We start from the raw sequence: 15,639 nt of genomic DNA, 5'->3' as shown, positions 1-15,639 counted from the left end.
TTTAATGAGCAGGCCTTGAAAAGTTGGACTGAAGACATGCATCACACTTTCCTATCTCAACTCTAAGGGCAAGATCATGAGCAGTAGTTGAAAATACCCCCCCCCCCCCATCGATATTAGACAAAAATAGATATGGTTAATATATTATTTAATACAGCTTGATGCAGTTGTCATTTGAAAAACAAAAATTTGACTGACATTTGTAGGTTTTTTAATGAGTTAAAAAAAGTCATCTTTTCATATTTTGTTTTGAGATCCAACTTAATATAATAATCAAAAATATTTCTTTTTAGCCAGGGCCATTTCTGGTTGTTTTTAAATGGAAGGCACTTTTTCAGCGATAAATACATATTACATTAAAATGAAAAATGTAAATTTTCCATGGGTTTTCAGGGAGCTTCGAGCCCATCTTCTATTTTAATTGTGAACATTTTCTATTTGTATAGATTGTGAAGCAAAAACAAACAAAAAATTTCGTGGATTTTTCAAAATTTTCAAAAATCGAATTTTGTTACAGGAAATATTTGAAAATTCGATCATCTATAAACCTTCCCTTCGGTCACGCGAGGTCCCACAAAAAATGTGGGCCCGATCGGTTCAGCTGTTTTGACGTATATTGAATATAAAAAACAGACACGGCCAAGAAAGTATATATAAAGATAGCTAAAGGAGAGCAAAGATTGGTGGAGGAGAAGGAACAGATTATAAAGGAGTTGAGGAAAATGTTTTAAAGAATAGAAAGGAAAACAAAAGAAAAAAACGAATAATCGAATTTCAGATAGAGATCCAGATTTTGAAAGGTCACAAAGTTGTAGCAGTACTGTCGCATCCTCCTGTCTAGTTCAGTTCAGTGTGGGAAACTTTACTTAGATTCTTGACAAAATTTTTAAAAAAACTTTCTTGTTTATTTTAAAGTTTCAACAAAATGCTTTTTCGTATTATTTTTTCTACATACTAAAACTTCTCTACATACTATACTAATACTATAACTTTTCAATATGAAACAATAATTAGAATTTGAAAAAGTAGCAATGTACTTTTTAGTTTGTAATTACATAAATGTACTTTTTAGTTTGTAATTACATAAATGCACTTTTTATTTTTTAATTACATAAATGTACTTTTTAGTTTGTAATTACATAAATGCACTTTTTAGTTTGTAATTACATAAATGTACTTTTTTATTTTGTAATTACATAAATGTTCTTTTTAGTTTGTAATTACATAAATGTACTTTTTAGTTTGTAATTACATAAATGTACTTTTTAGTTTGTAATTACATAAATGTACTTTTTAGTTTGTAATTAAATAAATGTACTTTTTAGTTTGTTATTATATATATGTACTATATTTAATCACAATGTTTTCATGAATATACAAATAAAGATTTGTCATATTTGATTTTCATATTGAACAAAATCAAAAAAAAATTTATTGTTAGAATATGTCAAATATAAATTTGTGTCCCAATCCTGAAAGGCTTAATTTTCTCACTTCGTGAACAAACTTCTGGAAAAGAGTATATTTGCAGAGAGTTTCTATTAATGTAAAATAACTTGATTTTTGTTTTTTGAACAAAAGCAGCTGTAAAGAACAAAAAAGTGTGAATTTTTATGAAATATGTTAATTCTTATTTCTAGAGGTCATAAAAATGCCACATTGAGGGTAAGGATTAGTATCGTTTTTTTACTTTAAAGAGGCTTAAATTCTAGATATAGTTATGACAGAATAGTATTCTTAAATTTTAGGTATAGTTATAACAGAATAGTATTCTCAAATTTAAGATATAGTTATGACAGAATAGTATTCTTAAATTTAAGATATAGTTATAACAGAATAGTATTCTCAAATTTAAGATATAGTTATAACAGAATAGTATTCTCCAATTTAAGATATAGTTATAACAGAATAGTATTCTCAAATTCTAGATATAGTTATAACAGAATAGTATTGTCGGTAAGTTTGCTTTTATTATGTAATGCAAAAATGTTGATTTTTAAGAATCGTATTTCTGACCGAAGTACAAATGTTGCACATGCTAATTCACAAGAAAGTCAAAAACTTAAAAAAAAATTAAGGTTTAAAAACAAATTAAAAGTTATGCCTATCCCTGATTAGCGAAATTCAATTCCAAATTGAATGTTCTAAATTTCTATTTTAAAAATATTTCGTCTGAAAGCCTCCCATACTTTTCACCCCCAGACTTCCATTTGATGTTTCTTTCATGACACCTTTTATTTGAAGATAGATAGATAGATAGATAGAAAGATAGAAATATAGATGGATAGATAGATATTTATGTTTTTGATAGGTATTAATGAAGATATTTATATTGTCTGCAAATATTCAAATACATGACAAAAATTAAGGTTATAATGCATTAATTATTAATTGCAGTTGCACATACTCTGCGTACAAATTGAAACCAGTTCTCTCTGGGGGAAATTTGTAAACAAGAATAGATGCATTAGTGTTCGTTTATTATCCGAGGAGGTTAAAAGTATTAAATTTTTATAATTTTGATAATTCACATAAAAGTTTCCTATGACCAGAATATTTCATTGATTATTATGTAAAAGATGAATCCCATGTCAGGTTCGACGTCCGTCTTGTGTTTACATTACCTTACCGCCCAATGACAGTACACTGCATGCAGTACAAAAGATGCGTACACCTCTGAAATATTTTGAACTTTGAAGCATTTTTACACGCCTTCTTTTATGTAGATTAAAGAAGAAGGTAAAACTATATGACATTACTGGTACAATTTTATGGCATTGTAGCTCCTCTAGTTTTGAAATAAGAGTAATACTCGTAATGATTAAAACAGAACAGATTTAAATCTTACATCCAATTTACTTTAGGATGGCGTGATTCACATACCGTCCAATTTACCTTAAGTTGGCGAGATTCACATACCGTCCAATTTACTTTAGGTTGGCGTGATTCACATACCGTACAATTTACTTTAGCTTGGCGTGATTCACATACCGTCTTTTTATAAATTAAATCATTGTGCATTTAAATGAGACTGTAATATGAGACTGTGTTGTTATATACACAATCATTAACGCCCCGTTTGTTGATGGTTAAAGCACTGTGGTGTACAATAAAAATAGTTTTCTAATCTTAAAGCACTGTGCATAACTTTTCTTCCCTTCTGTTGAGGTGTTAGGTTGAGGGTTCACTGATAAATTGTTAAATATAAAAGTTTATGAAACCAATTTATTAAATTGCGTCGTATCAATCTTAAACATACAGTTCATAGTTATATAGAATCCGTAGACTAAAGTTGGGGGCGGGGGGGGGGGGGGATACAATTCTAGTATTACTCTTTTTTATTCTACTTTAGATAATTTATTCTGTTATAAATTCCAATATTTAAAAAACTACAACATAATTTCATTACAGCATGGTTAAATTTTAAAGATTTAAATTTTGCAAAATCAAGATTATAAATTCTGAGTTCCAATACTCTGAAATAAATCTTGATTATGTGTTCTTTAATCTCGGTTCGATTCCAGGTTGATATCATCAAAAACAGGGTTGTCATTTCTAGCTCTGTTCTAAACAAATTTTATTACAGAAATCAGTTTTTCAAACTATGATAAAAAGACTTATGTTTGCACCATTTGGTTGCAAAGATATAGGGATTAGAAAATTTGAGTTTGTGGCAAAAACTAAATTGTTGTAATCTTTAAATAAAAGGTCAAATATATTTCGTCTAGGATCCTTTTAATTGATTAATGTTAAAATCTATTTTATCAAAATGTATTTTGAAAAAAAGGAAAACGATTGAGTTTTGTTAAACATCAATTGCAAAAAGTTTTTGTTTGAATAAACTATTTCAAACTATTTATAAATTAAACAAATCAAATTTTCCAATTTAATTTTATTTCTATTTGATAGAACTATTTGATAGAACTATTTGATAGAACTATTTGATAGAACTATCTGATAGAACTATTTGATAGAACTATTTGATAGAAATATTTGATAGAACTATTTGAAGTCCAATCCAACCTTTCATAATATTTTACAACTATGTAATTTTCTATTACTTAAAAAAAATTCAATTTTGCCATTTTTTTCTATTTTTTTTGGTCACCTCTTCCTTCCTTCTCTTCTTCTCCTGCTGTTTGATTTTCTTGCTCTTCTTGGCTTTTTGATTCCTGAAAAAAATATTTCAACACAGTTTCGTGGAAAATAGTTGGAATGTGTTTCACTCAAAAAACTAAATGACTTCAAGTAAAACACTCTATCAAGGGTTTTTTAGAAATTTCTTCAGAAATTTAATGAAATTCATAACATTTTGATCTAGAAGACAATGTTGGGGGCGTAGGGTGTCCAAAAATCAAGAACTTTGCGACATGTCTGAGCTGTCAAAACACAAATTTAATACCTTTATTTTTTTGATACAGACAAGATACAATCGATGTTTAATTCTACTTATAAATTAAAATGTATTTTTGATTATGACTCACTTGACAACCATTGCCCCTCCTGCTCCTATGAGAACGACCCCGGCTAAACAGCCAATAACGATTCCAGCAATAGCTCCTCCACTTAGACCAGAATCTGTAATATAAAATTATAGAAACAAAATGTCGTCTTCTATACCGAAAAATGAACTTTCGAAAATTCCTTCTTGTGTTAAGTTGTTTGATACCAACGAGAATAATGAAAAATATGATATGGAAGTCATATTATAGTAAAAAATTCATAGTTTAGTATAGAGTAAAATATTTCTTAAACAAAATAAACTGCAAAAAGTCTTACACAATAATGCAATATACAGAAGAAGACATTAAATACTATTCACCAACTGTCATGTTTCGTGGGACACTCTGTATTTTTAACTCGAGATTTAATACAACAGTTCATTTTTGAGATTGTGATAAGTGACAACTATTTTCTTGGCAAATATAGGATTGGTTTCGGATAAGATAAGTTACTTATTATTAAATAATGTTGCGGAAAAATGAAATTATAGATCAATCAATTACGAAAAAAATCATAATTTTCTGGAGCACTATACCTTCTATTGTTGGAACACCAAAGGTATAATTTGTTGATCCTAGTTGGTTTGAAACAGTTACAGTGTGTATCATAGTTCGGTCCTCTTCCATTAGTTCACTTGAAATATTCAAAATTACAGGGTGATCCAATATTCAGGAGGATTTAATAATCATATTAGATTAAACTGATAAAGGGTCAAATGACCTAGGTTAAAATGCCAAAGGGTCAAACGACATAGGGTAAAAACGACCTTTGGGCAAACGACAAGCGGTTAAAGACGCTACAAAGGTTAAGACGACAAAATGGTCCAAAAATATGACTAACGGGCAAAATTTCAATTTAGCTATTTTTGGTTCATTTTAACTAGTTTTATGTTTATTCGAACTAGTAGCCGCAGCGCTTGGCCCAGATATTGCCTTAATCTAACCTTATCCTGAAATAATATATAAATATTTTGTTTTCGTTTTCACTCTTTGTCGCGTTTTTGACCGTTTTTCGTTTGAACCAATGTCGTTTGATACTAGGTCGTATGACTCTAGGTCATCTGACCCTAGGTCGTTTGACCGTAGGTCGTTTACCCTAAGTCATTTGACCCTAAGTCGTTTTAACCTCAATTTCGATCGACAGAAAAATGTTTTACATAATGTGCCGAAATCCTTATTTTGTACAGTGAGACACAAAAAATAGATAGAAAAACGAAAAATAGACTCAAGTTATAATTAGAAAAATAAACGTGAAACACAGCAATTGCGCAATGTTAACAGATCATATTTAAAATTGCTAATTATTAAGTTTATGATTGAAAAACTTTTTAAAGCCGTCTTTCATTCTGCATTATACTGGTTTTGACGGTATTTATTGTTGAAATATTGGATTTGAACAAATTCATTTTTGATTAAAATTCTCCTTTTGATCTAAATATTTGGTTTCCAAGCCAAGTATTCAGCTCTAAGATTTTAGTTAAATTTAATACTATAAGAATTCACAAATTCACAGTTTTCTTAAGTACTCATATCTTTGTAACCTGATCAAATTAAATATTTTAAACAAATGCATTCTGCTACAATGAAACCCTTAATAGCGAATACATTGAAAGAATTCATCAAATGTCGTATTCTTCACTAATTCTGATAATGGAATGTTGCAGATATTTAGTTTTTTAATTAATTGATTATATGGAATTCTTTAAAACTGTTCCAGCATATTCATGGCTATTTATTTATTTTTGCAAATACTGAAATTTACGTAATATAGTATAAAACTCATTGAGAAATTGTCAAGACGACATTTCATAAATTCTTCCGATGTATTCGTTATTAAGGGTTTCACTGTAAATCACAAAAACAAAGTTTGACAAATTGCGACTAACAATAGAAACATCCTAAAATACATTTAAACAAATTTGATTTCTTTCATTTTTTATATTTTTTTCTCGATGAGGGGGTGGGTAGAAAATATAAAAGTCATTGTTTTATTTAGCTTTTGAATGTTGCTTTTCAAATTGCCACTGTCGATTCGTACTAAAATAATAAAACTAAACATTTTTTGAGGATTTCCGTTTACATTGGTGGATTTTTTCTTACCTGCTGCACCCATCCCTCTGTACTGTATCTACCCGCCTCGGTGGTATTTACTGCTCCCTGGCCAACGGTCAAAGGCATATCCATATCTGCAAGGTAGAAGACCATCCTAAAGAACGAAATTGTTATGTCTAAGTCATTTGTATATTTTTTTTTGTATAACAATGGAAATCTTAAAAATTTAATTCCCGTGATTCAACAAAAAACTCTGCGGCGAAATACAAAGATTTTGTTATTCCGCTAAAACCCTAGTATTAAATACGTATTCTATATCTTCGTTTGTGTGTAACCCTCTTCAAACATAAAAGTTCAAGATCAAATACCTTAAAGGGGCTGTAAGCGTAATTTTAAGTGACCTTTCACTTATAGAGGGAAAGCTCCGATTTACAACAATACCCTTGAAACCTTAGTTTGATCAAGGATTCTTGATTTCATAGATATTCTTATTTATATAGCGGGAAATAAAAAGGGACATGAAAGAAACCGCGCGAGTGTACACTGGCACGGAGTGTACAGTGTACACTGTAACCTCCAGTCTTCAGATATATATAAATGAGGGTATCCACCTCACTGTTGTCCGGGCAAAGGTTTAATGGGTACCAGTGTGAATCGGACTCGCCTCTCTATAAATGGAAGGTCACTTGAAATTATCCTTACACTTCCTTTCATAATCATATACAAACTTACTTTGTAGGAACTGGATAAGCGTGGAAAGGTATATACAGGGTGGCAGGTTCTCCCATAATAAAATCACCCTGTATATTCAAAGTATCTTCTGCTGGTATCGGGGGTCCTAAATAAATGTTTAAGATTTGTGTTCAACATAAACCATAATTTGAAAAGAAAGATCCAATTCCAATACGTGTCCATGTATTCGTTTGTTTTGTACAATTGTTATTTAATGTCATGTTATATTGTGGTTTTATTGTCTAATTTTTTTTAAGAAATAACATACTTCAATGCATTTTATTTAATATTTATATATATATATATATATTATTGTATTGTATTGTATTGTATTGTATTGTATTGTATTGTATTGTATTGTATTGTATTGTATTGTATTGTATTGTATTGTATTGTACTGTATTGTATTGTATTGTATTGTATTGTACTGTACTGCATTGTTCTGGTTTGTACTCTATTGCATTTTATTACATTGCATTGTACTGTTTCATAGTTTTTTTCACTGTACTGTATTGTACTGTACTGTACCTTTAACAGTCATGAATGCACCGACTGTTCTCTCCTCCTCTGTTACAGACGCGTTGTACCCCATGTGCTCAACTAAAAACAATACAATATAAAGGACAAGTATGAAACAGATTTATTTTCTAATTTAAATATTTATTAACTTTATTTATTTATTTTGAAAATTATTTCATAATACATTTTATTTGTTTGATTTTTGAATTTTGTTTACCGAGGTCAGCATATATATATATCAATACAGACTGTAATGGTGATATAATACAATTTCAGTACCTAATCATTCATTGGTACACAGACCACTTTTATAGTAACCATTTTGTATTGATATACATTCTCACCACGGTATTTTTTTATGGCAATACATGTAAACTAGTCAATTTTAGGGCGCACCCATCCTCTATTTTGACTTTTGATTGTGGCTTTATCTGTACAATATAAAACAACAAAAAAGGTACGCGGTTTTTCAAAAAAAATTTCGCGCATCTCTAAATATACTTTGCTTGTCTGGGTGTCCGCATTTCAAAGTTTTCCATATTCCAAGATAATCCAGATTTTCTACTCTTCAGTAAACGGGCTATTTGACCCATCAATTCTGACTGGAGCCATTTTTATCAACCAGAATATGAAATGTCTCTTTAAGTTAGGATTTTTAAAACCAGTTTACCCATTTTTCAATAAAATTGTATCAAATCAAAAATATTAGTTGTTCTATATAAAAGTCAATCCACTTTATAAACCAAGCTAAAAAGATTTCCTTGGTTCCACCGAACAAATAAACAAACAGAGAAAGCTATTTTAAAAACAAAAAGAGAGGGTACATAAAATTGTAGAAATGAAAATAAACAGAAAAGTGTATGGAGGGGCATTTCCGATTGACATAAATTGAAAATTACATATCCCTAGTAACCATTTTTTGTTTATTCTAAAATTTAGTTTGAACAATAATGCATTCAAGACAATGTATCAGGTTATGCATGGATGGGTTTCCGATATACATTTATATAGATTTACCTGTACAAAGAAGTTCCTTGCCATCGTATTGAGGATTCACTGTGAATCTTATAGGTTGGGTCACTATCCAGGCTTTTCCTGAGTAAAATTTTAATAATGAAGATAATGATATTTTTTTTTTAAATTGTACCTATTACAAAAATAGGACTATTCTACAATAAAATCTGTAATTTTATTGATAATTCATATATTCAAAACTTTTAAAATTGGCAGTTCTAAGCGATAGTTAATAGAAAGATGTTCATGTACAATTTGTACATAGTATAAAACAATATTTAATTTTGTAATAAATAATTATTTACTTTAGAAAAATGGTTGAAATAGTTGACAGATTTTGATCAGGGCAGAATAGTTTTATTTGATAAAAGAATAATCTATCAATTTTTTGCACATAAAGAGAACAAAGAGAACTGAGTTATTGCCACAAACTCAAAATTATTAATTCCTCTATCACTGTAACCTGATGGTGTAAACCTTTGATATTTAGTTTTCTTGATCTAAATGAATTCATAGTTTGCAAAGATGCAGGGAATGATAAATTATAACTTGTGGCAAAGACTCAATTCCTTTCATCACAGTGAGAATCTCTTTTGACCATCTGTGCTGAAGAAATACAGGAAAAAACTACCTGCGGGATAGGAATATACTTGCGGGATAGGAATATACCTGCGGGATAGGAATATACCTGCGGGATAGGAATATACCTGCAGGATAGGAATATACCTGCAGGAATATACCTGCGGGATAGGAATATACCTACGGGATAGGAATATACCTGCAGGATAGGAATATACCTGCGGGATAGGAATATACTTGCGGGATAGGAATACACCTGCGGATAGGAATATACCTGCAGGATAGGAATATACCTGCGGGATAGGAATATACCTGCGGGATAGGAATATACCTGCGGGATAGGAATTCTTGGGAAAGATGACTTCAGTTTTAGTTTGTTGTAGGACGGTCATATTTAGGTTCAGATAGTGGTCCTCTAAAAAAAAATAAAGCATTAAGATGTTGACTTATAAAAAAATCTCAAATGGTTTTCATGTTTCAAAGTTTTCCTTTATTGCACTGTGCAAAATTTTTTTTAACATAATATATTAGGTTATAACAAAACAAAAATAAACTTGGGAGAATATTTTTTTTGCGTAATTTTATTAAGCAATGTTAAATTATATTAACTTTTTAGGAAGAAACAACTATTTATTAGATATGCATTTTAAAAGGGAGTGTTCGCGAAAAATGAAAGGGGGTATAGACTTACGGCAAAAAATAAGCGCTTTTTATCGCTACTAATCTTACTTCAATGAGTTACGTCTGTAAGGAGAAAATTGTTAAAAATGACTCATGCCGAAGAACGAAGATTTCGTACAAATTCTGAAAGTTGCAACATTTAATTTGGATCGTAAAATAATCAATTTAATTCCAAACAAATCATTCAGATATTAAAACCAATAGTCATCGATTATTTTTCGTCGCATTCGTATATAGTTTATATTTCATAACATTTTTGATTTTGTTTTTTAAAATAATATTTCACTGGCGCTGGATTTTCCAGCACACCTGAAAAATATGAAAATTTCGTCTTCATTATCAAAAATCCTCGAAACAGGAATAAATGTTTTCAAAAGTAACCCCTAGATCATAGAAAATCAAAAATATTGTGAAATATCAGCTATATACTAATGCGTCGAAAAATAATAGATGATTATTGGTTGTAATCTCTGAATGATTTGTTCGGAAATAAATTGATTTTTAACGATCAGAGTTGAATGTTGCAACTTTCTGAATTTGTATGGACGCTTCGTTCTTCGGTATGAGACGTTTTTAACCATTTTCTCCTGATAGACGCAACAGATAGAATTAAGATTGGTAGAGATCTAAAGCGCTTATTTTTCGCTGGAAGCCTATACCCCCTTTTATTTTTCGCGAACACTCCCTTTAAGGAAAAGTTTATTGAGTACCGTTGTGAATCGTGGATGTCTAACCTATTGACCAGTGGAAGACTGGAAGAGGTCTAGTATAAGCCGCAATACAACTTACAATCCTAGTAGTTTCTTGATCAGGGTTGTAGGACATTTCACTCTAAAATACAAACAGGTCAAATAATTCAAATATTTATAGGATCTATTTGTGAGTCCCAAAACCAAACTTCTATAGAAATATTTCTGATTTAAAATGTAGTTTGACCTACAGGGTTACCCACAAAGGATGAGACTGTAAAGACGACCTGAAAATCTTAAAATATGTCAATTCCAAGGTTAATGTCTCTCTGAAATTTAGTCTTAATGGCATACTTAATAATTTTGCAAAGAAAGAAACAGAAATCTAAGAAATCGGACAATATAAATTTTGTACAATCGTCTCTGAAGTCTCATCCTTTGTGGGTTATCCTGTATAAAAGAAGAGAACCTATATTTATCAGGCAATACAATAAAAATGACAATACTTCAAGGTTTAGTTAAAATTAAAAATGTTTGAAAATGCATAACTTAAAAATAAACTTACATCAAGGCCTGATATTGAAAGGTTTGCGGGAGGAACTGCTACGGTGAAATCAGGATAATCAAAGGATATCGCCTTTGCCACAGATTCATTGGAGAAGAAAATCTTCTGAATGTCAATGCTGCCACTGAAATAGATCTTGATCAAATCTTGCCAGAACTGGGAACTTTTGAATGGTGGATATCGGGATTAAGGATATCCCATTCTATAGTTTTCAGCTCAGGTATACGATAAGCCGATACCTATTTATTAAAAGTTTAAGTGTTAAATTTCTAAGCTCAGGGTCAAAACTAAAAAAGTGGAATATCATAGATATTACTCTATTGGTTCTGATTTACTTACTTTACGAATCCGATTGGGTGAACGAACAAAAAGTATAACAAACGATGCCATTTTTTACGAACAAAAACAGATTGTGAAAAAAATGAAGAAAAAAGTAAAGGATAACGTTTGAATCAAATATAAATACAGGACACATTTCTTCCATTGTACATATTTAGATGCGCGCACATTAAAAAATGTTATTTATAACAAAAAGTTCGTTTTGCATCAATTTCTAGATTAGGGTTAAGAAATTGCTACTTTTATCTTTCATTATGTGACATTTTTTAATATTATCTTACATAATTTAAGATATTTTTATTATGTGACATTTTTTAATATCATCTTACATAATGTGAGATATTTTCACTTAAACCTTTCACAATGTGAGATACTACTACTGCTACCTTTCATAATGTGATATTTATACTATTACCTTTCATAATGTGAGATATTTCTATTCTTACCTTTCATAATATAAGATATTTATAATTTTTCCTTTCATAATGTGAGATACTACTGCTACCTTTCATAATGTGATATGTTAACTATTACCTTTCATACTGTGAGATATTTCTATTCTTACCTTTCATAATGTAAGAAATTTCTACTTTTACCTTTCATAATGTGATATTTATACTATTACCTTTCATGATGTGTAATGCCTCTATACTTCCAAACGGTTTCATGATTTTTTTTGTTTGTGGTAAAAAGTATTTTGTTTACATTGCATAAGTCAAAAAAAAAAATTTAAGAAGAAGAAGATTTGTCTATTTTTCTAAACAATCAGTAAAATTACATCTAAAAATCAATCTCAAGGGCAATGATAGTAAAATTTAAACAGAATTTTTTTTGATTAGGTCTTAAATTTATTTTAACATTTTTTTGTAATTTTTATAATGTTTACCTTTCGATTGGAATATCACAAAATTTGTCAACAGTTTCATCCCGACCGTTGTACAAATTCACTTCTATGTCTTTCATTATTTTTGCCTATATCATTTATAAATACAGTTTAAAATTGTTTACAAATTTGTCTAATATTTAACAGTCAATATAAAATTATTAAAGAAACAAATCTAAAGAACCAGCCCACAAATGTGCTACATAATTAATGCCACCTTTATTCAAACCAAAATTTTAAATGTGATTTTAAACATTTGAAAATTGAAAATGATTGAAAATGTGCTTTTACCTGAGTAACAAGAACAATTGTAATGTCTTCACCATCATTTACATATTTATCTTAACAACAAATATTATCATTTACATATTTATCTAAACAACAAATATTATCATTTACATATTCATCTAAACAACAAACATTATCATTTACATATTTATCTAAACAACAAATATTATCATTTACATATTCATCTAAACAACAAATATTATCATTTACATATTTATCTAAACAACAAATATTATCATTTACATATTTATCTAAACAACGAATATTATCATTTACATATTTATCTTAACAACAAATGTTATCATTTACATATTTATCTAAACAACAAACATTATCATTTATATATTCACCTATACATGTTTATCTAAACAAATATTATAATATAATATTATAAATATTATAAATATGTATTAGTTTGTCAGTTTGTTAATACTATAATATAATATTATAGATATTATAAATATGTGTTAGTTTGTCAGTTTGTCAATACTATAATATAATATTATAGATATTATAAATATGTGTTAGTTTGTCAGTTTGTCAATACTATAATATAATATTATAGATATTATAAATATGTGTTAGTTTGTCAGTTTGTCAATACTATAATATAATATTATAGATATTATAAATATGTGTTAGTTTGTCAGTTTGTCAATACTATAATATAATATTATAGATATTATAAATATGTGTTAGTTTGTCAGTTTGTCAATTTCTTACTTTTATAGTTTGAAAGTTTGACTGTAAATTTCTTTGTAATTTTGTTAGTCTGTTATTAAGTTAGTTTATCCTTTAGTCTGTTATTTAGTTAGTTTGTCCTTTAGTCTGTTATTTAGTTAGTTTGTCCTTTAGTCTGTTATTTAGTTAGTTTGTCCTTTAGTCTGTTATTTAGTTAGTTTGTCCGTTAGTCTGTTATTTAGTTAGTTTGTCCGTTAGTCTGTTATTTAGTTAGTTTGTCCTTTAGTCTGTTATTTAGTTAGTTTGTCCGTTAGTCTGTTATTTAGTTAGTTTGTCCGTTAGTCTGTTATTTAGTTAGTTTGTCCGTTAGTCTGTTATTTAGTTAGTTTGTCCGTTAGTCTGTTATTTAGTTAGTTTGTCCGTTAGTCTGTTATTTAGTTAGTTTGTCCGTTAGTCTGTTATTTAGTTAGTTTGTCCGTTAGTCTGTTATTTAGTTAGTTTGTCCGTTAGTCTGTTATTTAGTTAGTTTGTCCGTTAGTCTGTTATTTAGTTAGTTTGTCCGTTAGTCTGTTATTTAGTTAGTTTGTCCGTTAGTCTGTTATTTAGTTAGTTTGTCCGTTAGTCTGTTATTTAGTTAGTTTGTCCGTTAGTCTGTTATTTAGTTAGTTTGTCCGTTAGTCTGTTATTTAGTTAGTTTGTCCGTTAGTCTGTTATTTAGTTAGTTTGTCCGTTAGTCTGTTATTTAGTTAGTTTATCCGTTAGTCTGTTATTTAGTTAGTTTGTCCGTTAGTCTGTTATTTAGTTAGTTTGTCCGTTAGTCATTTATTTAGTTAGTTTGTCCGTTAGTCTGTTATTTAGTTAGGTTGTCCGTTAGTCTCTTACTTAGTAAGTTTGTCCGTTAGTCTGTTATTTAGTAGGTTTGTCCGTTAGTCTGTTAGTTTTCACCTGGGAGAATTAATGAGCTGTTTGAAACAATACACTCAGGAATTGGATTCCCCAGGTTGGTGCAGGTCGTCACTCCTAAGCAGGAGATATTAAAGGCATCCTGAACTAACGAGAGAGAGAAGCATTCGGTTTCTTTTATTTGGAATCAAACGTGTTTTCATCTATAACTCAACAGTCATAAGCCTTACAGATTTGATTATTTATACTTTTTCATTTAGAATGTATATGCCAACAAAAAATATTAAGATAAAAGGCTATAAAATTATGTAAAAGGGGTCAAATTGTGATCGAAAGTCACAGTTTTCTGAAATATTAACAGAACCGTTAAATCCACGTGAAGAGACTGTTCTTTAAGTTTCAAGTTGCTTTCTATTAAAAGAGTTCCCTGCCCGATTCCTAACTGTATTTCTTTTAACACTTATTTAATTTACAATGCGGAAGATATCGTCGTTTTTTCAAATCTCAACAAAAGTCTATTTTTTACTGCCTATTTTGTGAACACTTTACATTTATACAATAACAAGAACATCTCTATAATTATACAATAACAAGAACATATCTCTATAATTATACAATAACAAGAACATCTCTATAATTACACAATAACAAGAACATATATCTATAATTATACAAAAACAAGAACACATCTCTATAATTACAAAATAACAAGAACATATCTCTATAATTATACAATAACAAGAACATATATCTATAATTATACAATAACAAGAACATATCTCTATAATTATACAATAAGAAGAACATATCTCTATAATTATACAATAATAAGAACATCTCTCTATAATTATACAATAACAAGAACATATATCTATAATTATACAATAACAAGAACATCTCTCTATAATTATACAATAACAAGAACATATATCTATAATTATACAATAACAAGAACATATCTCCATAATTATACAATAAGAAGAACATATCTCTATAATTATACAATAATAAGAACATCTCTATAATTTTGACTCACTCAAAGAATGAAACCGTTCTATAATCGGGCCTGCACTTTGCATGCACTAATACCTTATTTAGCTTTATTTAAAGTGACCCTCTAACCCTCTAACCCTCTAACCCTATAACCCACTAACCCTCTAACCCTCTAACCCTCTAATCCTCTAACCCTTTAACCCAAAAATAATAAATATT

General features: G+C 29.1%; 2 protein-coding genes across 3 annotated transcripts; both read right to left on the bottom strand.

Moving 5' to 3' along the window:
- Positions 1-3,334: 3,334 nt before the first annotated feature.
- LOC111710687 (L-type lectin-domain containing receptor kinase S.1) lies at positions 3,335-5,162 on the bottom strand. Of its 2 annotated transcripts, none has more exons than XM_023484809.1 (4): positions 5,039-5,162; positions 4,485-4,578; positions 4,109-4,172; positions 3,335-3,566 (listed from the first exon to the last, which is right to left on the bottom strand). In XM_023484809.1, the coding sequence occupies exons 1-4, from the start codon at positions 5,127-5,129 to the stop codon at positions 3,504-3,506; spliced, it is 312 nt and encodes a 103-aa protein (XP_023340577.1). In that variant the 5' UTR covers positions 5,130-5,162; the 3' UTR covers positions 3,335-3,503. The 2 variants fall into 2 exon arrangements, with proteins under 2 accessions (XP_023340577.1, XP_023340578.1); XM_023484810.1 differs by having other exon boundaries at positions 3,335-3,561.
- Positions 5,163-6,020: 858 nt separating this feature from the next.
- On the bottom strand, positions 6,021-12,279 carry LOC111710690 (uncharacterized). The gene is made up of 10 exons (XM_023484812.1): positions 12,269-12,279; positions 11,334-11,457; positions 10,814-10,910; positions 9,730-9,813; positions 8,823-8,900; positions 7,815-7,886; positions 7,287-7,392; positions 6,603-6,708; positions 6,349-6,400; positions 6,021-6,043 (listed from the first exon to the last, which is right to left on the bottom strand). Exons 3-10 carry the CDS (start codon positions 10,902-10,904, stop codon positions 6,021-6,023), a joined length of 612 nt encoding a protein of 203 aa, XP_023340580.1. The 5' UTR covers positions 10,905-10,910; positions 11,334-11,457; positions 12,269-12,279.
- Between the last annotated feature and the right edge of the window lie 3,360 nt (positions 12,280-15,639).

The sequence above is a fragment of the Eurytemora carolleeae genome, unplaced genomic scaffold (genome assembly GCF_000591075.1).
Source record: "Eurytemora carolleeae unplaced genomic scaffold, Eaff_2.0 scaffold1062, whole genome shotgun sequence".
NCBI classification, from domain to species: Eukaryota; Metazoa; Arthropoda; class Copepoda; order Calanoida; family Temoridae; genus Eurytemora; species Eurytemora carolleeae.
Note: the sequence above shows the minus strand (reverse complement) of the source record. Positions and strands in the feature narration are given on the sequence as shown.